Source organism: Micropterus dolomieu, linkage group LG06, assembly GCF_021292245.1.
Source record: "Micropterus dolomieu isolate WLL.071019.BEF.003 ecotype Adirondacks linkage group LG06, ASM2129224v1, whole genome shotgun sequence".
Classification (NCBI taxonomy): domain Eukaryota; kingdom Metazoa; phylum Chordata; class Actinopteri; order Centrarchiformes; family Centrarchidae; genus Micropterus; species Micropterus dolomieu.
The window spans coordinates 23,369,139-23,394,758 of record NC_060155.1 but is presented as its reverse complement, the minus strand read 5'-3'; the positions used below and the strand labels follow the sequence as shown (position 1 = coordinate 23,394,758).

Below are 25,620 nucleotides of genomic sequence, written 5' to 3'. Positions count from 1 at the left end.
ACCCTAACCTCACTCTAACCTTAACCAACCTAACCAATGGAGTCAACAGCTACTAGCCAATCAGAGGTAGAGTGGTGGAAAATCTGGCAGGAACTAAAATAACACTCACAATAACAGGACCCTGAAACTGAAATAGCTAAATTCAACCATCATTAATTTTATTATTAACCTGTGCTTTTCCTACTGTGACACATCAAAAGGTCAACTGTGAAAAAGATCTATGGTAAAGGTGTTAAGTTATCCCACCCAGAAAGAGGAAGATGTCAATCATGTTCAGACTGTACAATGCAGGGCATTTCATGTTTTTATCATGTACATTTTAAATGCAGTCAGTGATCAGCTTTGGTCAAACTGGGCCATCTTGTGGCGATGAAAATGTCTCACTATCATGCAAATAAAACCCAACGCAGTCTGAATTGACTTGTTATTTATTTCCATTGATGTAAACAAAATTAAATTTTAACAGTGTTTGAATGCAGGCTGTGCTAAAACAACAACACATTTTGAACACCTTTGAATAAAAACCTTACAGTGAGAGAAGGCATTACAAGCTGCATAAACTTTTTCTCTCTGCCTGCTGTACTGAAGACACACAGCAGTTTTTGGTGACAGGCAGGATAAGACTGACCGATGATTCCTGAAGGACCTATTGCCTTTCTTAGCGAACTGAGCGCCTGGATCATGTCAAAGAGGGCGAAGGGAAGATATGCCAAAATGTCACATCTACATTAATCTCCTGTGGACGATATGGTGTTAGAGTTAAGCTGTCGTTCCCTGGAAGGTTGAACTACATTCAGTTGTTCAACATTATAAGAGATCTAATACATTCTCAATCAACATTAAAATAGACTATCCTATACATTGTGACTATGTGGCAGTCTGACTTCAAGTTTTTTTTCCCATGTTTTTAACCCTTTCAGTATGGTTAAACATTGCAATGACTAGGATCTGAGGTATCTAAGGCAAAATTAAGACACCATCCGATGAAAAATCTGAAAAATCATTTTGATGAATTTTTTTAAAAGAAGAAGGAAGAATATCCAAATCCGAGACACAGGAGACAACCACACAAGCAAAGTAGTTGTTCCTTTACAATTCTGTATGTCCTTATATATACTATAAGAAGTAGCATCATACAATGTTTGTCAGGCCTGTCATTTGCTAAACAATCTTTTGTTCAGATAAAATACAAATACAAAATGCACCATCGGTGGGTTTGTGCCAAAGGACGTGGCGATTATCTACAGCAAGTGCACTTGAGGATATTTCACAGTTCAAAACATTGTCTTGCTTCTGACAAACAAAAGCAAGAACACAGGCTTGTGAACAATATAGGTGTTGACTGGCTGTTGCAGTTCGCAAGGCTGAAGATGGAACAATGTGAGGGGGCTGTTGACCATGAAGTCTGTGAAAGTCAGATTTTCTGTCTGTTTATTCAGCTTTTTCTTTGCCACCATCTACTGGCTTCACTGGCTCCGGATCGTCCAGCAAGGCTTGTTGTCTCTCCCTTTCCTTCACCAGCTGCACGCCACAGTAGGTCACAAGTAACACTGAGAGTGTGGACAGAGGAAAACCTGGAAGAAAAACACAAAGAGGAGAAGAAGAGGAAGTGAAGCAGAAAAACAGAGAAGACATAAGAACAGAAAAGTATGATTTTAAAGTAGTGCAGCTTTCATTGTGCAGTGCCCTAAGTAGATGTTCGACTGGAGATAATCCTACACAATCCCCAATGCTCTGTTGTTAAGATTCTTTTATTCTATATGAAAGAAAGCAACAAAGAGGATGTTAAGTCATGTGATTTATGTTGCTTTCTGTCTGTGTTGCTCACGCTTTGGCTCAAACTGGCAGAAAAGCCTGATTTCATTTTATATAATATACCCTTGTTTTTCCCCACCTTTGAAAATCAGCCGTCTTCCCACCAGTTTGGCAAACTCCAAACTGTTCAAAGAGAGAACGTTGTAGAGGACAATGGCCCAGAAGTTGGCAGCATTGAACACACCACGGATCCTGCGTGACATGGCTTCACCCATTGCACACTAGATACAGTAGACACATGTACATTAAGGGATATGGCACCAAATTCCACATAGTATAATTCCATTTAATGATTGTGGGTTAGAAAAAGTTGAAAGGGTTCGTGTTTTTCATATTACCTCTATGTTCGAAAATGGCGGAATAGAGAAGAACTTGGCCACCCATAACTCAAAGTTGAGGCCAAAGCAGTTGAAAAAGGACCAGATGTAAACAATCTGACATGGGCCCAGCCACAAAGTGGTGATAGCGAAGGTACAGATGGTTGCCAGGAGCTCCTTGAAGATTTTATCATGATCCCCACCAATAAAGTCATAAACATACCTGTAAAATTACAACTCAAATTCAACTTGATGGAGACTCAGAATAGTCTTCTATAAACTGTAGGTTCTGGCATTTAAACCCATGATTTTCTGATTAAACACCCACTTGCACAGCCAGTCATTGATGCCTCTGTCAAAGTGCCTAAAAAAAGGAGAGAAAAACAGACAATTCACTTTTTTTTTTTACACAATTAAGGTTCAGCATTGTCAACAAAGATACTACACCATGACTTCCTCAGATTACACACAACTAGTGCAAGTCACACGTACGTCTCAGCAAAGACATAGAGCATGGTGATACATTTGGGAGGCTGAGGAGGGTCCAGGTGGTCCAGTGTAGACACAGTATTGATGATACCAAACATCATGGCTGCTTTCACCCAGTCATACACCAGGTTGGAATAGGCCAGACCAGCTGCAAAGGTACACATGGAAACAAAGCAGGTTTCCTACAGGCACATTGATTGTAGGAATCTTAATTAATATGTCAACTAAAAATGGTAATGTTTGATAAACCACATAAAGCACAAACATAACAATAATCCCATTAGTAAATATTGGATTAGCCAGTCAGAGTGTGGAAAGAATGTCTCTACTTAAATGTAGGTAGTAGACTATCCCAAAGATTCTTCTACCATTTATCAAGTTCCTAAAATAGAAGCTCACCCTGACAGGATTAATTTGTCACTGAGGTTCACTGAGTTTTAGTGGTCTTTAAGTTCAAAGATGATACAGTGATCAAAAATTAAACAGGTTGCTGAAAGACATTGAATCACGCCAAGGAATGTTAACTATGAGCATATAAATCACAAAAACACAAGCATCAGTACCAGATGTACCAGACTTGTTATTATTGCATATATCTAACTCACCCAAACACCAGTCAGAAAGCTTGGTGACCAGCTTCATGTCACTGGGGATTGTCAAGATGTACAGGTAGTGGAAGAAGACATCCACCACCAGAATAACACCCAGATGCAACACGGCCTTGGTGGTGATGTTCCACAACTCCCTATCCTTGCGGGTCAGCTGGGTGTTGTTCACCTGTGGAATTGAAAACATTCAGTTTTGTGAACAAGCCATCATTGTTTTGTAAAATGATATGTCTATCCCAGCATACCCTATACTTAGTTAGTGATAGTTGGAGAGACACTGTCTAGTAATTAATGTATTCCTTAAGTAACAGTAGCAGTAACAGTGGTACCTTTATAGAATTTTAACCAGGTTGGTTCAGTTAGAATATAAAACTCATATTGCTAGAGGGGATGGTCATTTCAGTTAAAATGTGCAAAGGCCTAAAATCTTTTTTTCTGTCTCTACCAATGGCTTTCAGTTATATAAACACATGGCATTACATGTGGGTATTACATCAGCCTTCAGGAGTCTTCGAGCACAATGTGCACTCACGAGTGACGGCTTAATAACTGCTGTCAAATATCAGATGGCTGCTCACTTGTCACCAACTGTTACTCATTTTTCCTCCAATCAGCTACAACTTTCAGCTGAATCTTAAATCCTCACCTGGGCATGATACCGGTCGAAAGTCATGATAGGTCCAAAGAAGAAGAAGGGGAGGTAGAAGTTGTATCTCAGCAGGTCAGAGAATGTGTAGTTGCCGTCCTTCTTCTCACAGTTCTCTAATGCAAAGCTCATACAGCGCATGATGCTGAAGCCGCAGCCTCCATAGAAGAGGATGTCTTGCAGGTCAAAAGAGCCAGTCACCAAGGTTTCCTAAAGAAGGAGTCAGAGTTATTCAAGATTTTGCATATGGACAATACCTCTACACTCCCCAGTGTTTTAATTGACTGGTTGAAACAAGCACTTTACAACAATTGTTCTCGATTATATATTACGCTTTACGTTATCATAATTACAATGGAAGTAATAGTATAAGTAGTAGGAAAATATCAAACACTACATTACATTGAAATATATTATTTATTTCACTAGATAATATTACTATATAAGTGCTTATATTACCATTATTATAGTTTTATATTAGATCCTACAGTATATGTTGGTTCTTAAACAAATGGCTGACCGTTCATGACAGAATTGACTTTAAGATCCTTCTCCTGGTCAGACAGACATCTCCTTCAAATTCCCACAGCTCATTCTGCCTCAGGCTGCAGAGCATTCAGTGTTTATGCACCTCAGCCCTGGAACCACCCACTCACCTGCCAGGAGTTATAGGGCTCCAGCTTAAGGGACGCCAGCGTGGTCAGGCCGGCTGCAAAGCACATCCATTTGCTCTTGACCATGGCGACACTGTAGAGTATGATGCAGTGAGACAGAACCAGAGCCATGAAGGTCCAGCCCATCGTGATCAGGACTGCCAAACCACCGTACACCCCAAAGATCAAGGATCTGTGCTGTGGGTAAAGAGGGGCCAGCGTCAGTGTGACGTCACAACAAGATTTTTGTACTATTGATAATTGAATGCAACACACATGAAAAGTAGTGGTGTTAGTACAACACTGTTGTATCTACAACAATGGATATACTTTAGGATGGAACAAAGATTAAATTGTGTGTGGGAGAGGATGCTGTTAATGTATCCATGGTTTAAATGAAACACATGACAAATTTTACAAAATTCACATGTTTATTAATGTTACCTTACATCCATCTATACCAATCTTCAATGTAAGCATGAAACAAGACAGAAAACATGTTTAAAACACAATGAACTGTTTTAAATATGTCAAATTATTCCCAAGAAAGAATCATTGATGCACTCAACAGACACAGAGTGCAACTCATGCAATAACCAATAACCTGTTACACTTTGGGGAACAAATACACAACATGACAAATAATTTTTGCTCAGTAGAATACGGTACAATGGAATTACATTGAATTGAACTGAACTGCATTACTTGTACAGCCCAAGGTCTACTGTTCATTTCAGAATAATGTAGCTTTGCATTTAATGTGTTTATACCACATATCAACAGAACTCCGGTGTGTGGTCTTGATTGGAGAAAAGCTTGTCTTGCACATGCACACAAATACAGGCATGTGTATACACATGCAATACATACACATACACATAATAAGAGACATTGCATTATACCTATATGCAATCGGATTACAGTGCTAGCTCATGGGCATGCACACACAGGCACGCACCTTTGGAGCTAGCAGGGTGAATATCTTGGCAAAGATAACGTGACCGGTGAGAGCAAAAATGATATGATTGCGGAATGTAGAGAACCACATCATCCATTCGAAGTCCGCAACATCCTGTGGCAAAGGAAGATGCATGAGTAAAACATCACTCTTTTGATGCCTTGCATCAGTAAATCCAATTATACAACACAATGAGAGACATAAAGGGAAGATAAATGAGCAACTTGCCATTTTCCTGCCAAAGTAATGCCATCCTGGTTTTACACTTTCTTTGAAGGCCTTTCTGTTTACATTCCCTGAATAAAGAAGAAAATATACAGGATATTCACCAAACAAAATGCAGGAAATTGTGCAATGGAATTAGTAAGGTATTACAATTTCAATATACGGTTATGCTTCTAGGTTGAGGAGTGCTAAATTCAGACTGTATGCAGCTTTATTTTGGGGGTCTATGTGAACTAAAATAATCATTCTGTAGGAGTCAAAATTTGAACATCTTCGGTGTAATTGTTGGATTATTCACAGTGAATTTAAGGTGTGAGAGCACATTCAGTTCATTTGATAACATCAGATATTACATAATGTACTCAGTGCGAAGCTTTCTATTTTTGAGGCTGACATCTACTCTCATACGCTCATAATCTGGTTGTAGGAGATTAGATTACTGCATAACATGAATAAAATGCTGACATAGAAATGATGACAATATCGACACAAATAAGTGTGATAATAATCAGAATCATGGCAGTGATGTTGAGATATTCATTATACAGCAACAAATGTGACTCGCAAACGCCCCCACAGTACCTCCTTCAGCTTTGCCTGATTACACTAATGGCCATGGAAAAGGATGTCAAAATGTGAGGGTCATTCAGGGAAAGCCTCTTACTTCTGGGAACACGGCCAAGTTTCTATTGCGAGTATAAAGTGCTACTTTTGTATGCAGACCTGAGCATTATAAATGCCCACAGATGACCATTTCAAGACACAGAGAGCACTAAAGGAAAAGAATTAGGACAGAATGATGACTGACTCTGCCCTGGCCAATCTCACAGCACAGACTGAGACAGACAGTGCCACAACAGAATCTTAGTCTGAAATATCTCCATTAGGAAAATAATTAGAAAAGTAATTGGAGCATCTTTAAATTGTCTTCATATTAACATGAACATGCTGAAATTCCTTAGAGGAGGGAAGTCTATTTTAATCTGCTACATGAACTTTGTTCTACTCAGTTTTAGGTTAAACAGGGAAATGTTATACAAGGTCCAAAGCTGTTTATTAGTCATTATACAGCACAAGGCTGCATAACGAAACAAAATTTGTAGATCCTTCATGCTACACACACACAACATATAATTAAGTATAGACCTATATTAAAATATGGTAACATATTAAATAAAATAAACAATATATACATACACGTATACACACTGAACAATCCGCAGTGCATTTTTTAAAATTTGCATCTGGGGTGAATGTAAACAGCAGCAATTATAGTTTATGGCTATATTATAGGTAGGGGCCTTGTTTATTGAAGCAGATTTTAATAATAAAATTCCCATTGCTACAAGGTAAGTGATTTTTCAGTGAGATCTATTTCGAATGAAAATATTGACTGGAGTGTTTTTCTGGAGCAGCTGCTTGAAAAGTATCCATTTGCTCTGACTTTATTAAATATGAAGGGATTTCAGTGAACCTAAATAAACTCCAGCATTGTCAGTGATTCTTCACTCTCTCTGGGTTACATTTACAGTGTGTGTGTGTGTGCGCTTTTGACGTCCCCTGACATGTCGTGCACTCACCACTCGAAGCTTCAAATATCCAACTGCCTGCCCATATCAAAGCCACGCCGAGTACTGCTGTGTAGAGATACAGCTCATATCTGGGGAGAGCAGCCTTGATCCCCATGGTGAATCTGCACACTGGAAGCCTAACAGGTTGAAAAGCAATCAGCCAAACAATATCAAACCTGACTGAGGGTAAACAGCATGATTATGAATAAAAAAAGACATATCTGAAACCAGTAATGGATGAATGGATGGTTTAAGGGTTTACCAAGGTTTACTGAACCAGTGTTTTTGGGGTGATTTTCAGATGTCATTATTCTGAAGCAAATGCTTTTTAGTCAAATATGAGACATTAGCATGAAAGCAGTATTTGACAGCTTCATCTTGTGTGAACTCTGCCATACAAATGTGATTAATAAGACAGACCTTGAGAGGACTTTAGCACAACCCCACGTAAAAAAACAAGTGGAATAACTTCTACTGAAAAAAAAAGATATGCACACAAAAACAAAGTATTGTTATACCAATCAGCACTAGTTCTTCATGTCAGATTCAGACCAGGGCATTTTCTGTTTAAAACACCTTGTGTTTTAAAGAGGTGGCATTTTACTAACAAGTCTTTATGATCTTAGTGACTTAAATAGGACTGCAGAGCGGAATCAGCACCGTCAGCTGCGCAACCCTACCTCTCCTTCCTATTATAGCTCTTGCAGTTGGTCTGCTGTGCAGCAGGGCAGCTGCAGTGCTATGTGATCTGAGAGGCGCTGGGGACTCACTTCACAGAATAATTAGCACTGACTGGAATGACCAAGAATGGTGCAACAGAGTAAGAAGCCGATAGAAAGATACTTTCCAGTGGAGAATAATGCACTTGTATCTGGTTGAGAATGTGTGTTTGTGTGTGTGTGTGCCAGGCTCATTTGAGTTAAAGTTACAGGAGTTTGATTAACAAGTCCTCTCCATGCCAAGATGTAACCATGGCTAAGCAGGACCCCAGCAAAGCGTCCTGCATACAAATGCAGGTTTACTGTTTCACTGCTCCATGCATACAGAGCCGGTCACTTCTGCATTGATTTTCATGCTTACCTACTCTTATATTTAACTCTATGGACAAATAACAGGGACTTGTTTTTACTAACCTTGTTTCCGCTTCACACTGTCAAGATGAGGGCAGCAGTGTTTACAGCCCGACTCTTCACTTATAAATAAAAGAAAAGGGGGTGGCGGTGGTTACAGCAGTTTTTCTAATTCATCCGTCTTGTGGGGGCTTGCCGCTGCCGCTGCCTGCGATCACCAGCCTCGGCCAGTCAGGATGTTGCGGACTCAACGAAAGGAGGAGGAGGAGGAGGAGGGGAGGTGGTGGTGGTGGTGGGGGGGGGATATATTTATCTTTCACTACTGCACCGCAGTGAGGGGTGGTCCACACCGAGCCCATCAGACCTTACTAGAGCGCAAACACACTCTGGGACAATGATTAAAAATGAGGGGGGAAGCAGTTGCGTCAAGCAGCCTCTACAGTACAGTGATATAGCCTACAATACATTTGACGACTCTTCAGTCAAAAAGTGGGATGGTTTACACTGGAGGAGAAGGTAAACGCTGCTATACATGTCTCATGTTCACCAATTGGCAGCGACAAAAGCAATTACATCAGGTTTTCTGAATAAGTGGGTTTTTTTTGTATATCTTCTGTGGTATCAGAATAGGCTACCACTTTATAAAGTCACGAAAATACTTGAGGAATTTGGTTTTCATAGTTTTCAGTAGTCTATGTCTCCCATAATTAGGCTAAGTGACATGTTTTGAGGTCCTTAATTAAAAGCAGTTATCGTCTTACCAGCCTATACGGTGTAGCCTACCGTCTCACTCTCACTCTTCAGACACTCACAGGCTACACAAAAATAAACCAAGTCGTTTGACTAGAAGTCGTACTCCAGATCCGATACTGCGACTGATGTGAGTACACATGCAGGCAGTGTAGGCTACTGTATTTTATCGTAATAAATGCAGGGTATCCTCGAAGCATTTTCATAATTTAGACACTGGGCGGCGCTCTTGATCTGTTGAAATTAGCCACACACGGGGAAGGCGCACACAAACCAAGGGGTTTGGATTAACGTCAACTGTTTGCGTGAATTGTTTAACGGGCAGTTTTTGGCCCCTGGATCATGTTAAGTTACACAAAGTGTATTAGCATATGTTTGAATGTATTTTTTTTAATAAAGAGCTAGGCTATATTTGTTGCGTGAGACCAAACAGTAATTACAGAGGAGAAAGCCGAGTCCAGCCAGCTTCACGGGCTGAGCAATGTTAGTGCGGCTGCCTGAGAGAATCCATCACAGAAACAAACCCTCCCACTCGGCGTGCCCCCGCTTCAGATGCTACTCAAAATACATAAAGCCTCCATGTTGCACAGGGAATATAGGGCCAGTGAGATATGAAGTGTTTGCCTAAACTTTAACGTTGAACAACCTGCGTTTGGTACATGTTTTTGGACAACAACACGCATCCGACAGGGCTTCCTAGCGTGTTTTCAACGTTGTTCCAGACACGGCCTCACATTTTTGGATGATCGGAGCTTCACAGCTAACTCGCTAATCCATGCTACTTGCTAACTTCAGCTAGTTAGCAATTAAACGTCGGTTGTTTTGTTTTATTTTGTTTTTGCCACACACGCTTTCGGTGTTGTTTGCAGCAATGATATTTTGCGGAGAGCCATAAATGACAGCCATTCACTGGCTTCCATTCACCACCGTGCTAGCTGGCTGGCTACCACCGCTGCAACAACACTTCACCTCGGCTTTGTGGGCTGGCTGGTCATCCTCATCTTAAACAGCTAGCTGACGGTAGCTAGCAAACGGAGCAAGCGCGCTAGCACGAATAACATTGTGGGGAAACCAAAACAGGAATAACCACCCGTCTAAATGGACCACATGTCCATAATAACCCAAGTTTCCAACCCGAAGGAGGAGGAAATCATATCCTTTAACCAGGAAAAAGGTAAGGAAAAGCCAATTAATGACAGAAGTAACGTTAATGCTAGCTGTCTGCTACTACATTTCTCTTCTGACGTTAGCTTTTAGCTCTCGCCTGCTCGCTGCTCTACTAACTTGTAGTAGGTTGAGACACTGGTTGCCTGTTTGTAATATAAAATCCTGGAAACGTAACTAACGTTAGTTGACACGCTTCCCAGTAAGCAACAAGTTTATCAGAGGGGCCTCGTCCCTAATAAGTTAACGCACTAGCTTAACGTTTGCTTGCTGCATGTTCAGTGTGAAGAGGACTCCGGTGTCAAGACGTGTGGTTTTTTAATCCCGTTAACGTTGGCCGAATTAACGTTAACACTGTAGTGACACCGTGGGTGTCCACACCTGATCAACACCAGTGATAGTAAGTCTTTACTCTTTTAAATATCTGTATTTTACACTTTTCTTTTAGCGTTTTGGTAACATAGCTGGACTAAACGGTCTTACATCTGATTCACTAACGTTATATGAATCACGACCACAAGAAGCTGAAAAGTTCATGGTGGTTTGGTCTGCGGGGAAGCAAAAGGGTTTTGGGGACAAGAGAAATTATCTGCCGCCAGCAATGTTGCATGTAAAATTTTGTAATCAGTGATGCTGCCTCGTCTCCGATGAAGATTTAGTTACGTCAAGTGAAATTCCCAACCAGTTCAGGTGGTGTTTTCTCATATCTTAAGTAAAAAAAAATTATTTTAAAAGGTTAAGGGAAGTTAAGGGAAGCCCAGGTCCAGATCAAAATCCACTATACCTAGAGCTGTCAAATCTGGACCAGAATGAGAGGCCAAAGTTTCTTTAAAACACAGTTTCAGATTTGTGAAACCTTTGATTCTATTTGTGAAATTGCAGAAAGGGGGGATTTATGTGTTTGTTTATTTTCACAAATAGAATAAAGATTTCACAAATCTGAAACTGTGTTTATTGTGGTTTTTGATCTGGACCTGAGTTTCCCTTAGTTTTCCCCATAATTGCTGAATCGGAAGCTGCAAATTGAAAGCTAACTGTTAGATTTTCAGGTTTTAATCACCCACATATATTGGTATCTTGGGAGCAAAATGTTATCTTATACCTTTCTCTTGCACTCCATCTGCCATTGACAGTGGAGGTCAAATCTCTCCTTCAGGACCATAGCTGCTAATGTCCATATATTCCCATTCCTGAGGCTACACTGACACTTTCCGGGTCACCCGGGCCCGTGGGACATGTATCAGTATCACATCTCAAACCTCACTTTTCAAAGCATTAGTAATGTGAGAACCTAAGTCTTTCAGGCACAACCGTGCTTTCTCGTCTGGGTACAAAGGTATCCCTCACTAAGTACTATGCATTCTGTGTGACTTTAACATATGTGTGCGCCATGTGAGATTATCATTGCAGATGTGTGGGAGTTTATCATTGTAGGCTGGGATTTGAGATGGGATCCACGCATTATGAAAAATATGCAGATCCCACTGCAGTTATACGTTACTTTACAAACAGCTTGCTGTTATGTTTCAGTAAAAATGTTGTTGAGATACAGTTATTCTGCTTGATAGATATCAGAAGGTATTTTTAAGGGTTTGTATTTGTTTTATAAGTCATAACTTGGTTGTGTTATTGTGCTGTGGAAAAGTCATGTAGGGTCACTGGTTATGAGTAGTGCTGAAATGATTAGTCAATTAAGTGGTGTGTCTGTTAATGGTTAAAAATAAATGAATGGTTTAGGTAACTGTTCCAGTATAAATATATGACAGTGTGGGCTATGGTTTCATACAAGCAGATGTTTTTTGTGTTCCTTTCTTTCTTCATAAATTAATTTCTTTCTTTTAGCCATTTGTCAGAGAATGTAAGCAAATATAAGGCATCACTTTGGGCTTGTAAAGTAGATTTCTCTTTCTTTAGAGACTACATGATAAATAAATAATAATAATATAATAATAAATAAAATTTGACAGTTTAATTGATCTGATTAAGCTCAGGATTTGTTGCCTTGTGCTAGTTATGAGCTCACTGTTTTTCTTTTAAATCTAGGTCAAGTCTCAGTAAATTATTTTAAAATGTTTCATTCTGTAATAACAATTTTGCACATGAAAATCAGAGACAATTGGTCCAATTATGAAGTCATTGTATACCTGCATCCTGGTAGCATTTACTATGACTGTTTACCCACCAGAGGAGTTTGAGTTGCACCACTCACACAGTGGGAGTTCACTGTCATGCGTAAAATCACCTGAGTTAGAGCTTTCTGTTATGCAGGACACAGTTGAGTTAGATGATGAAGCAGGGCTCGGACGTTGCTGGGGGTTTTTTCTACCTCTTACTTTTTCTCTTAAGAATGAGTCACACAGAATTCTTCCCCTGGGGCCAAGTCAAATATTACCATCATTAAAGGAATAGTATGGCCATGTTCTTCCATTTTGTTCTGGACATGAAAACTGTAAGTTTTGAGGGGCACAGTCATCAGCTGTGTTATGAACATTAATTTAAAAAGATCCAGAAAGTGTTTGTTTTTTGTTTGTTGTTATATTTTTCTAGTATACAGCAGCATTCTTAGCTTTAGCCATCGGTTTGACTGTCCCTTTTTATTGCAAATCACTTAACATAAAACACGTCCTTGCAGCTGTCCTAGAGGAATTTGACAGGTAGTCTTCCATTGCTTGAACAGGCTCCAAACTGTCTGGACAAAAATTGACCACCTTTGCTCTCAGTGTTTCTCTACTGGCTGTCTTACAACATGTGCCTGCCTTTCATACTGGTTTGGCTGCCAAGCAGCAGCCTAAGTATAGACTCGCTGCCCTGTTGACCAAAGCACCACTGACCTCGGGGCCAAGCATAATAACTCGCAAAGATGACAATGATCATTATTTTTCATTCTCTGTCATACTAGACTTTAGTTTGGGGAAATATAACATCAACTTGATTATTCAAAGGAAGAAAATAAGGGATGTGGTCTTAGTGATCAGTGTTTTTGTGAGATGCATGGGTGGCTCTTATATGATCCCCTCACCCTCTATAGACATGGAATCCAAGACGTTTCTGATGATTGATTTATGTGTGGTGCTAAGTATTGAGCACCACAGTTGTTCAGTGGCTGTCTAATTTTGACCAATTCGGTTCTGTCAGATGTCAACCATATAAGACTTTTTATTTCCTGGGGTTCCCTGTTATTATTAATAGTTTTTTATTAAAGTAATGTTTTGACCTTTTATAATTAGTAAGTCCATCCAGACTTATTTTAAGAGTTTGACTTGGAAAAATAAAAATTAATCTGCAGCTGCCAGCTAAGCTCAACATGGATTACTGTGTCAATGATCACAGTTTCGTTGGAGCCTCAACTCAACTGCAAAAATAAAGGGATATAGTGTGAAGTTATGTTAAGATCCTCCCAGCACAGGTGAAGTAGTGGAATGGTACACAATGCTGCATGTTGAGTTTGAATCCACTGGTCAGTTGTGGCTTTTGTGTGGAGTTTGCATGTTCACCTCATGCATGTGTAGGTTTCCTCCCACAGTCCAATTGCTTGGTTGTCTGTTGGTGTCAGACCTGTGTGTCTGCTGCCATGTCTAAGGTATTCTTTACTTCTTGCACAGTGTGTGCTGGGATAGTTTACTGGTCCTGGTGCAGGATGAGCAAGTATAGAAATTAATGGATGGAAGTATAGATCAGTTACTTTCAATCTATAGCCTTCTTAACAGTACATCTAGTTTGCATTTTGTTTTCCATTGATCTCCCAATTTGGGAACAAAAGCAGGTTCCAGTCTTTTGGGGTTTTTTTGGTCGTGGATCAAGCCTCTGTCTTCGATTTGGATTATATATTTATATGGTGGCAGCAGCAACATGCACAAGTTCCGACACCCTGTCACACACCAGTGAGAGAAAAGGAAAAGGAATCAGGTGCTGGCTATTTCTCTCAGAAATTCTGAGATTTAAAGATTTTGGATTCTGAACACTGTCTGTCATTGTAAAACCACGAAGCAGGTAGGCCTATCTAAAAGCATTTGTGTAGCCTATTTAAATCTAATTTAACCAGGCCCATTTAAAATATTTTGAATTTTGCCATTGTTTTTGTATACTTTGTTTTGTTAATGTAAAAGATCTAGAATAATTTGTTTTGCTTTTTTTGCGCAGTAAACTCTTGACTGTTTAAATTGTGTTAATTAAACTCTTATGAACTTAGAAATTGGAAATTCAGACACTTTAGCCATTTCTTTTCTAAATAAGTGTATTTTGATCAGGAACAACTTCATTGTGTTGACAATTTTGTCTTTCATGATCACCTAATCAGAAAAAAAGTTATTAATTTTTATTTGTGTAATGGAGACTTGCAATGTAAGATTTTCACTGAATGGTCTAAGCCGTTGTGGTTGTACTATGCATATGACTCGCTCCCTGATTTTCTAAGGCAGGTGCAAAGCATGTAGATTTAAAAATTATAATACTTTCTGTGGATATTAAAACATGCTTTCACTGGGCGATCTAGTGTGATAAAGTAAGACGTTTTTCCACCGGCTCAACATTGTGATGTCTGTTGACGATGGCATCGTCTTATGGCCCAACCCTCACCGCTGTTGCCAGAGTGCGTTCACAGATATTCCTCACACTTGTAAACATGTAGTGTTTTGAGGTGATAAAAGTGGTTGGTTGTATTGCTTTCAATAAAAATCAAAATCAATCAATAAAAACTAGAATAGTGTCTTCACTCATTTCCATATTGATTAAAAAAAGTTCTGTATATTAAAGGAGTAAAGCACTAGACTCTGATAAATTAGTGTATTTACTGTTTACATTATGTATACTTGTGGAAAGTTAGTCCACTGAGTTATTATTTATATAAAATACTCATTGTGCCACCTACAGTAGACCAAGTACGAAGCTTTGAGATTGCAAAGCACTGCTTACAGAATCTAATATGGGACTGCTTTTATCTCACTGTGCAGCTGCATTAACCCTTATTTACTGTATATGATGTGTCAACAATCACAAACCCACCCATAGGCTCGAGAGAGAGGTGGTTTTTCTTGGCCAGATCCCGACTGGGAGTTTTCACACCTGCTGATTAATGATACATAGTGAGTTTGTATGTAGACAGCCTGGTGTTGAATATACTGTACCTGAAAGGCATAAGACCAAGAGAAACAGCACAGGGGATATGTTGCTGTGTCCTATAAATGGGTAATAAGGTAATTGGTAATGAAACATTGGAGTGTGATGTGGGGAATATGTTAATAAAGGAGCTGAACTTAACATGTAACTGCATTGATTAAACAGTTTACCCTCTCCTTAGTGAACTATTAACGTTGAGTGATGTGTCGGGCCCACCTCTGCTCTGTGCATGACTCAGATGTCCTGAGTGTTTTCTGAGGGTCTTTGTGCAGGAATCGGCCGGTTGTAGTGATGAGTCACAGCAGGAAGCTGACAACTGCCTCACTGTCCCAGTTTTACAGAACACAGAGCTGAAAAGTCCAGTTTAATAAAGGAAGTCGTGAATTCCTGATTAGGTTATTTTTAGATTTAAACCAAGCTTATTATGTCAGATATGATTCATCTCTAACTAAAGCTTGAACAATTTGGTAATTTCCCTTTACGGTTCAGAAACCTTAAACGTAAGCACTCTATAATTTTAAATATATATTTTAATTTCATGTTGTGGGGATATTGCCAAGCAGATCCCTGGTATTTGGTGGTTTTTGCAGTGTTGTGTAAAAGTTTGGTATTTTCCAGTGGATTGGGTCAGATGGTGGCCTTTTATACTCTGGAAACATTGGGCAGTTGCAGCAGTTTCTTATGCATCCTGTTTCATTCCTCTTCTCTACACTTGTGGTATGCCCCCTCTTTTTTGTTTTTGTTTTAAACACTAAGAAGATGGGATAGCTTTTCCATGCAGGATTTCTTTGGCTTCCATTACTTAACATTTACAGAAGTGATGGACATGGTCTGCCTGTTTGTTCACCAAAAAAGGTAATAAGTTTATTTCAGACAGAGACAGATTTGCAAAAAGGTTGTCAACAGATAAACATACTTAAAAAAACGTAAGTAATCTATCTATAAAATAACAAACAATATTATCATTAATAACCAGCCATACTACATCATCACTGCTTGACAGAGCAATTCCGTTTTTTAAGTTAATTAAAATAATCTCTAATGTGATTTCCTTGTTGATGGATGCATAGTGTACTTAACTTCTTTTGGGCTTTGTGTCACTGATAAGACACAGTATAAGTACCCAGCACAGCGTGCTGTAGCTTGAAAGGCAGTTATTAATGTGGACTGGAAGCTAGTGATAGAGGGAAATGACAGGGAAGGGAAGGCAGTAAGTTTTTCATGTAGCCGTGACATGCTGATAGTCAGTGTCTTGATATATTTCTTGCAGTCATGAGTATTTTTAGCAGTGGAATATAGAATTGAAGTAATCTTAAAACAATAGTCTGGTAACTCCAAATTATCCCCATTATCTTTTATGACATGCGATGAGGCTCTGGTTGCTTTTGCGGCCCCAAGGTACTGTGGCATGGAGGACTGTTTTGTTGGGAAAACGCTTGACGTAGCTGGATTGATGTAAAAATGGATCTGGTATTTGTAAGGGTTGTCTAAAGTTTGTAGTTCTTACTAATACACTACCAGCTTGTTTTATGACAAGTCATTTGATGTATGTTTTTTCATGCTCAGTGTCTGTCCTATGACAAATGTCTGGTGGGTATTTGTTTAAGGTCAGGAACACAAAGTGGCACAATATCAAGATGCCAAAAGACATGACATAATGCTATTTGCTCTTCGCTGGTCTTCAGTTGCAAAAGCATTCTGGTTGGGTGAGCCGAGGGGTGAACAGGGGGGACTAATGGGTGGAGAGGAATGCAGCCTTGTATAGGCTCTGCGGGGTCTGAGGGCCTCCCACCTCCTCCCTTCCCTCGTCTCTTGTGCATGTGCAGGCTGCTTCAGTCACTCACCTGCCAGCTGAAACTTGGGAGGGAAACGTAAGCAAGCTTTCAAAATGGAGACTCCTGGGCCAATCAGGTGATGGGATCTACGGCAGGGCAAAAAGGAGGAAAGAGGAGCACGCAGCTTCCAACTTGTCACTATTAATAAAAGCTCAGTGTCTGATTTAGGCCCTGCTCTGTAGTCCTGGAATGAGAGGCGATTTGCAATCAGAGCAGAGCTCTGTACTGTCGCTATGTGTGACTGATGAAGTCACTCGGCCAGCCAAGTTATTTTCTGATCAGTGGTTCTGCCATGCCGGGTCAACAAAACCGACACTAATGCCATTTAATCACACTGCCAAGGTCTCACCTATTGTTGTGATTCAGTGTGGCTCGCACCACCCTTGTCACTTAAGAGAATTGTAGTGAACATGTAACAGTTTGTGTCCCACTTATTCCTGCAGTGTCCACAGCTCAACATGCAAATAACCAAACGTAAATGCCTCCCAGCTCCAGCTCCATTTTTGTGACAGAATATCGATTTGCATATCTACTTGTTCACCCTCCGCTCTCCCACCCCTCCGTGTTGTTTTGACAGCGTCCCAGTCGAACAGCAGCCTAAAGAAGCAGAGGAGCCGGAGCATCTTCAGCACATTCTTCTGCTGCTTCCGCAACTACAATGTGGAGCCGCCAGCCACCAACTCCAACACCAGCTCCCTGCCTCCACCTGTTGAGGAGAACGGATCACCTCCCAAGGTGAGCTATTGCTCGGCTAAACACACGCTATTTGTTTTGGGGGGGGGGGGGGTTCTTTATCTTGGTGGACCCCTTTTTTTTTGTCTCTTTTATTTGTTCTCCTTCCTACCCCTCAACCTGTTTTTGTATGTGTCTGTCTCTCTTGTTTGTAGTGTGACCAGGTCGAGGTTATCCCTGTCCCTAGTGTATGTATTGCCTTTTTTTTCTCCTTTGCATGCAGGCTGAGTGGGCTGCTGCTGGCACATCCTGTCTGTGTGGGCTCCAGTTCTCCTCAGAAAGCTTTTGCTCTGCTGCCGTACTGCAGTTCATTTTCAGCCGATTGTAGCACTGGCCGTGTGGAAGGTGTATAAGCACCTGGTTACATGGGTTTAAATGGTGCCTCAGTGCCTGATCTGCATGACACTTGGTGGTTTGTATGCTTTCAGAAATACTGTGACACTAACTGTCTAACAAGTTAAGTGTAAAACTGTTTCTGTTGATCGCCTTGGGTGCTTTCATGCCAGAAGTAATGAATAATATTTAGTTAAGTTCTTAGTTTTTAGGTTTGCTTCCTTAACTAAGAGTTGAAACTAGTTCATTCCGTCATTCAAGAAAGGAATTATGTTATCTGGCCAACATACCTGTCAAATCACCCATCAGTGACTGTATGAACTCCTAAGATCCATCAAACATGAATGACTTTCAAATAGAGCACTGTACCCGCACAGAGACAAACTGATATGGTTTAAGTTTGAATGATTTTCAGTGAACTGCTCCACAGCAGCATCAGCTAACCTTCGCACGGCCTTTGTCTGTGAGAATGTGATGAAAAGTTTTATTGAATGGGTCCAGACACATAATTTCAGACATGGCTGTATCTCTGCTGCTTTGTCTTCCATGGAGGTGCTCTTCCTAACATGGTGTTGGTTTTTCTGCTCAGCCTTGCACATTCATTTATGCAAAGTATATATATCTCTCTGTATTTCTCTCTCATGTACTCTCACTCTCTCAATATATCTGACTTTATCTGCCTTGTCTTCCGCCCCAGCCACCAGCCAAATACCTCCTACCAGAGATGATAATATCTGACTATGGCAAAAAGTGTGTGGTGATCGACTTGGATGAAACGCTTGTCCACAGCTCGTTCAAGGTAAGAACAGGCTAAAGCTAAAGGTTTACTATTGATGTGCACAGATCAAGTCAGTTGTCAAGGCCTTCTATGTTAAAGAGATACAGCCACCAGTTGGCTTGACCATTTATGCCTTGCAATGGGAGTAATACAAGTTGTATATCTGATATTATCAATATTTGTCTTTATATCTATAACACAGCCAATAACCTGCAGGATGTCAAAGCTGTGTTAAATCTATTAGATCACCGTGTAAACAAAACCAGGAGAGGAGCAGGTGGTGGAGGATGTGCTGTAGTAAGAACAGGGTCGATATTCCTGTCATGTTTGTGCATTCAAGAATAAAAGCAGCATAACAGAAAAGTCTGTTTTTGTGTGTAGACCTCAATCTCCTCCCCTTCCTGTTGATCTGTATTCCTTTTTTACCTCAACTCGTCCGCTATATCCAGTTCCTGTTAGAGGACGACCCCCTAGTTGTCTGTTGAGTTTCACTACTATAGAGGTTGCAAAAGGAAGACAGAGATTTGACAGTCTGAAAAGTTTTAGTGTTCCTAGCGGGACCTCTGCTGATCAGTTGTGGTACTACACCAAAAGTTGGCGTGACACTGATATGTTGCTGTTTCTTCTCACAGCCCATCAGCAATGCTGATTTTATTGTTCCAGTGGAGATCGACGGTACTGTTCATCAGGTATGTTGCACACACACAATGAAAAGACATTTTAAGTGAAGTATACCTTTTTATCAGGGGCAAATGTTCCATTGTGTTCCTATGTGAAGATCCCGAAGAGAATGACTGTGATCCAGTTCAAGTAATCCAGGATAGGCTGTGTGTATCCTGGTTGGCCTATTCACGATTACTTGCACTGGGTGGCAGCCGCTGGACGAAGAGAGGAGGGCATCTAATCTGTGAGTGAGATTGATATATTTTAGATATTTAAAGATTTTATGATAAAGCAAAAGAAATACTTTTTTTTGTAGCAGTCCTCAAAAGTGTTCATGGAGGTGACATCCCATCTCAATACGGTTATAAATCACATTGTGAAGGTTATAGTACTCCATACTCATACTTTGAGTCATGCGTTTGTCTGACATGTGTGCAGCACCTTGTATGTTGTTTTTCTCAAACCTGGCCTAAAATCTGTGTTGTGTCTTGCAGGTGTATGTGCTGAAACGACCCCATGTGGATGAGTTTCTTCAAAAGATGGGAGAACTATTTGAATGTGTGCTCTTTACAGCCAGTCTTGCCAAGGTGCGTTTAGGCCCGGACACATTCTCAGTTGTGACATGTGTTTTGGTTACAAGCCAGTAACGGGCATGGAACAACATTTTCCATTTCTTTTTTTCTGCTGTATTTTTTATTTTCATGTACTCTTTACTTTTGCAATTTTCACACTTCCTCTGTTTCGCTCTCCATCTGTGTCTTTTGCATCTTAGCCAGAAATTCATGGGTAAGTTTAATGAATGAGACAGAAATAACCCTTTTGAGGACCTGATGTTTCTGTATCCTATGTTCCTCAAGCTGAGTTAAAAGCTAGGTGTCATTGGTGCTTGTTGGATCATAGAGTAGTATTTCAGGCAACTTCCTTTTCGGGTAAACGCAACTGTGATCGGTGACCTGCTGTGTTTCCTTTTGTAATAATAGTGTAGCATTTGCAAGTAAGTTTTGCTGCTAGCCCTGTAGACGTGACAATGTGTTTTCACAATAACCAGTTTGATTAATTATGTGCATTTCAGGATATGTCTAATTAGTTTTTCTAGAATTGTAACATTTCCCTGTGTTTGTTTGGCCTGGACAGTATGCAGACCCTGTGGCAGACCTGCTGGATCAGTGGGGCGTGTTTCGAGCGAGACTCTTTAGAGAATCCTGCGTTTTTCACAGAGGGAACTATGTCAAAGACCTCAGCAGGCTGGGACGAGAACTCAGCAACGTCATCATTGTTGACAATTCACCCGCCTCTTACATTTTCCACCCAGAAAATGCTGTGAGTCTCTAAACCACTAATATATTTGTCACAATCAGAAACTATGTCTGTTAAATCATTTGCCTGCCCACCAAAGAGACCTAGGCTCCCACTGTTGTGTGTACCATGTAGTCCATTACCTCAGGGCAGGTTCAACACTGGAGCCTTACCCCCTTGGTACGGTTAGTTTGGGTTGGTGTGAACGCCAAACTCGGAACTGTGTGTGGATCCAACAATTTCTCTGTTGTCTGCCAGGAAGGTCCTCCTGTCAAGTGAACTCTGGAGCGGTTCCTTTCTGATATTAACACCATTCGAACCATCCACAGGAAGCGCACTGTTATTTGTCATTTGAAGAATTCTTATTTATTAAAGAACATAAATATAAAATAATTACAAAGTTCAAAATATGAAAAAGGAGACTATAAAAACCATAACAAATGTTCACACTATATAATTATAGTATGTAATTTACTTGATGAAAGTGTATCACCTTTTGATCTTGAACTTTTTATGTGTGTAGCATGTATAAGGTCCATTTAGTCTTTAATTCAATCATTCAAGGAGAGAGTATGTAAACATGTTTTATCCTTTATCAGCTTATTTGCATGGCCCAACTTTATGATTTTTGGATGTTTGCAGATGTGGCCCAGTTACTTCACTGGTCCAATTTGTATGGCAAATGCAAACAAAGCCTAGTTCACACTTTGCAATTTTAAGCCCGATTTGTAAGTCGCAGACCGTCGAGCTGTGACCGGTGGCAAATCAGCGATCTATCGGCGCTCGCCAATCATTATTTGTGAACTACTCAAAGACGCATCAAAGGCCGGTATCTAGCATGCTTACTATCTGTAGCTGTTGGCCGACTCAACATCCAGCCAAGGAGAGCAGGCAGCTACTTTTTCGCTATAAAACACTTTTCACTCACCTCCAGCTCTCTCTGTAGCTTAGACAATCCCTGCTGCCTGCGTGTGCTAATCTATTCTTTCACCCATAATCTTTGTCTTTATAAGGTTTAATCTTTATAATGATAAACAATTCCTGTTTCGCATCATTTCGTGTGACACTTTTCACGCGTTTTCTTTACGAAACGTGGTTTGGAGACCATACAGAGTCGTCGTCAGCTCGTGTAGTGTGAATGCCACAACGACTTCAAGACTCCCGTTACAAGACAGCAATTCATGAAGTCTGAACAGGACCTTTTGGACCAGTTGTCGCATTAGTTTGATTCACGAACTGGACCTTTAGGTGTGAACCCACCCTTAAGTACATCTTTATTATACTTATCCTAACATGAGTTTGTAAATACTGAAAAATGCAGTCCAAGTAGTTCTAATGACAATAAGGAAAACATGATGACGGTATTAGCTTTTAATATATAGGCCTATCAAGTTACTTAGAGGATTCTGGATTCTGTTTCCATGTTTGAGTATGGTGCTGGTAATCTTGGTGATATTAAATAAAAGGTAATTAACAGGTGGTTTCCCTGTCTCCCAAGGTCCCAGTCCAATCCTGGTTTGACGATATGAATGATACAGAGCTCCTGGACCTGCTGCCTTTCTTCGAGGGACTCAGCAAAGAAGAAGAGGTTTACGGGGTCCTGCAGAATCTGAGAGGCAGGTAGCAGGATACACCAAAGCGCCCGTGCTCTCCATCCTTGTCTCTGTCAGTCTCTGCCCCTTTCTACAACTGCATCTCTCAGACTCAGGCAGATCGTCCCACACGCGGCCCTCTTGTCTCTGCCCCAAGGGGACGTCTTGGAGTCTCACTGTGGAAACCTTCACGTGACCTGTCTCTGCTCTCATCTGCTAGCGACTGGCTGCCTTCTGAGTGCCATCAGAAAATAAGAAACACTAAATATCCCAGGAGCACTGTGTTTCACAAAAATCACACCAGAAAGTGTACAGAACGTCCTACGTTGATACTATTGGGGACAAAATGCTAAGAGGAATGAACTCTGGTCTTTATTTTCAAACCAACGAAGTTTTACTATTCAGTGAAGTTCTTGTTTTAAAAACAAAAAAAAACACAACTTTTTTTTTCCTGAAACTTCTTTTGTGGTACCACACAAAAGTCTGAAAAGATTTTGTCCTCGTATTTTTGCTATGCAGGCAGTTTCTGGTAGTAGAAAGGACTGTGATTCTCTTTTCTTACTGAATGAAGTGCCTTGTGTGAATGTTGTTTATATGGGGAGATATTTTGTACATGGCATATTTCCAGAGTACTTAATTCTTTTCACACACAATATGCTTTAAAGTGGACACAGAAGTATTTGAGATAAAAGTTTTACTTCAGTTTTTGTGATCATCAAACGCTGGGTAAATGTCTCCATGGTATTCTTTCTTTTCCCCAGTATGCCTGTGCCATTATATAGATGTGACCTTGTTTTATTTCTGCTTTCATTATATGTAGAAATAGTTCATTTGTTTTAGGCAAGGAGTACATCTGCAATTGTGAACCTTACGCCCCACCTGCAAGTACAGTAGTTCTTTGCGTTTGATAGTTTGATCAGAAAGCTTACATAAAATTGTGCCATTTATCCCCCCCTCTCCCCCTCATATCTCATTTTATTATTTGCCAAATAAGGAATTTCTTAACAGGCTTCATATCTTTAACAGGGGTTTAGTTATAGCTGTTAAACCATCAGTAGAAAGTATAGCATTATAGGTTTTATTCTTTTGACAAATAGTGGTCAAATACATTTGTGTTTTTTTAAATGTTATGAGGTCCTTGTTTGTCATGTCGTGCTTATCATATGGCTAGCTTTTAGCCCAGGTTTTTGTCTTTTCTTTTTTTGTGTGTGGGGCACACATAGTGGTGCAGCTTCACCCTTAGAGGATGATCTTTCTCCAGAATTGTAAACAGTTGCAAAGGTATCCCTTTTTTGTTGTTGTTGTTGTTTCAAATGGTCTGGGATCTTACAGTAAATGGGTCGAGTGCCATGTTTTTTTATTTTTTTGTGAGGTTAGTGTCTTTAGGGAATATAGGATGGTGTCTGATCGAGTCTGGACAGTGTTAAAATCGCACCATTCTCCCTGATTTACATACAGTGATGACCTGGCCTCTCTGGCTAAAACCAGCGGAGACTTTGTGTGGCGTTTACCTTCCCAGGCTATTTTTAACTGCTCTTCACCTCAGTGCCTACATATGAGAGGAGCCACGCAACCGAATGCTGCAACATTAGCTACCATGGCAATAACCTTTTTTTGGGGGGGAGGGGGAGGGTTCCATCCCAAGTGTTTGATTTGGTGTCTAGAGCACTTGACACGGCTAGCCAGTAGAGGTTCGGTTGAGGCTGGCCGGGTTATCACGATTAGTGTTCATAATAGAACCTTTTTAAACATGTCTTTTTCACATTATTTGGTCTGGAAAAACCACACACAATTTAGTCATTTGAGGATAAAATTTTAATTATTACAACTTATTACAACTAAATTTCCAAAGCGACCTCATGTAGTAAACTACATTGCCAATAATTATCAGCTTTTGTTGTGGAACAACGTAAAAAAGGACACCTTCCAAACCTACAGATGGGTGCTCAGTCCAGAACAGCCTCCCAATGTTAGGGGCCAGCTCTAAGTGGAACACTACTGGGGCACTGCAAAAAAGGACTGCGAAGAACCTCATCGTGGCATTGATGCCTTACTGCCTGTCGAGGCACAAAGCAATGTTTCTTCATTAATTCCGAGGTTTCATCTACACGTTTTAGCGTTGTCTCATTAGTACTTTCCTATGGAGTGTGAAAACAGCTCGGCCAGATATGTAGATCATATGCGGTCAGGTCATTTAATGTTGTGAAACAATGAAATGAAGCAATGAAGCATGGAAAAAGCTCTGTAGTGCCATCAAGGGACTGTACACTCAAAAAAAACTAATTTGCTTTATTGCTTTGTTTTGTGTCATAGTGTTAAAGACCTACACTACTTCATGATTTCCAACTTTTTTTTTTTTCAAGTTGAAAGGCTGCTGCTCCTTCAGATGTATTGAAATATTTTCTTTCTTTTACATAAGCATTTGTGATGGGTGAGTGTTCAGCTCATGATGATGGTTTCAGTGCAATGTCCTTTTTTAAAGAAGCGTTTGGTCAACTTGTCTCAACCTCTCAATGATTACCTTTCTCTGAAGATGTTTGTATCATTGTGATATTTTTCTACCTACCTTTTTGTCAGTATTTGGTTTGAAAAGTTGCATATTGCCCATTGTTATCCAGCTTTTTTCCATCTTCTTCCTTTCAGATCTGTAATGTCCCTATCTCTTGCCTTTTGGTAAGAACTCAGTCAGGTCTTGTCTTTCCTATTCGGGGACGTGTATGTGTGCGTGCACAGGCATCTTGTTTGTGCTTCCTTACAGTTTTTGTTTCACTTCACTCATAATCACATTCAATCATTTTGTATTGATTTAACACCAAAGTTCTGCAACACTTGAGTTAAAGTCACAGCTTTGTCGTTGTTTTTTGGTCAGGTTATTCACTTTTTTTTTTTTTTTTCTAAACACTTGTCGGTTCTTGTTGGCTTAGTTTGAGTGTTGGCAGCGTGTTGTCATTCTGAGTTTCAGTTTTTTCCCCTTTCTTTCCATAATAAAAGGCTTCATTGAAACAATTAC

At 40.2% G+C, this 25,620-nt stretch overlaps 2 protein-coding genes across 3 annotated transcripts; one reads left to right on the top strand and one right to left on the bottom strand.

Moving 5' to 3' along the window:
- Window positions 1–410: 410 nt before the first annotated feature.
- hhatla (hedgehog acyltransferase like, a) lies at window positions 411–10,549 on the bottom strand. Its single transcript, XM_046051155.1, has 12 exons — window positions 8,416–10,549; window positions 7,292–7,419; window positions 5,715–5,782; window positions 5,487–5,600; window positions 4,532–4,726; window positions 3,876–4,085; window positions 3,227–3,398; window positions 2,625–2,769; window positions 2,461–2,496; window positions 2,154–2,355; window positions 1,895–2,036; window positions 411–1,574 (listed from the first exon to the last, which is right to left on the bottom strand). The coding sequence occupies exons 2-12, from the start codon at window positions 7,395–7,397 to the stop codon at window positions 1,432–1,434; spliced, it is 1,533 nt and encodes a 510-aa protein (XP_045907111.1). The 5' UTR covers window positions 7,398–7,419; window positions 8,416–10,549; the 3' UTR covers window positions 411–1,431.
- On the top strand, window positions 9,429–25,619 carry LOC123971992 (CTD small phosphatase-like protein). Of its 2 annotated transcripts, XM_046051156.1 has the most exons (8): window positions 9,429–10,276; window positions 17,794–17,951; window positions 18,104–18,136; window positions 18,979–19,080; window positions 19,692–19,748; window positions 20,217–20,309; window positions 20,857–21,042; window positions 22,517–25,619. In XM_046051156.1, exons 1-8 carry the CDS (start codon window positions 10,201–10,203, stop codon window positions 22,640–22,642), a joined length of 831 nt encoding a protein of 276 aa, XP_045907112.1. In that variant the 5' UTR covers window positions 9,429–10,200; the 3' UTR covers window positions 22,643–25,619. The 2 variants fall into 2 exon arrangements, with proteins under 2 accessions (XP_045907112.1, XP_045907113.1); XM_046051157.1 differs by lacking the exon at window positions 18,104–18,136 and having other exon boundaries at window positions 9,439–10,276.
- Window position 25,620: the final 1 nt, after the last annotated feature.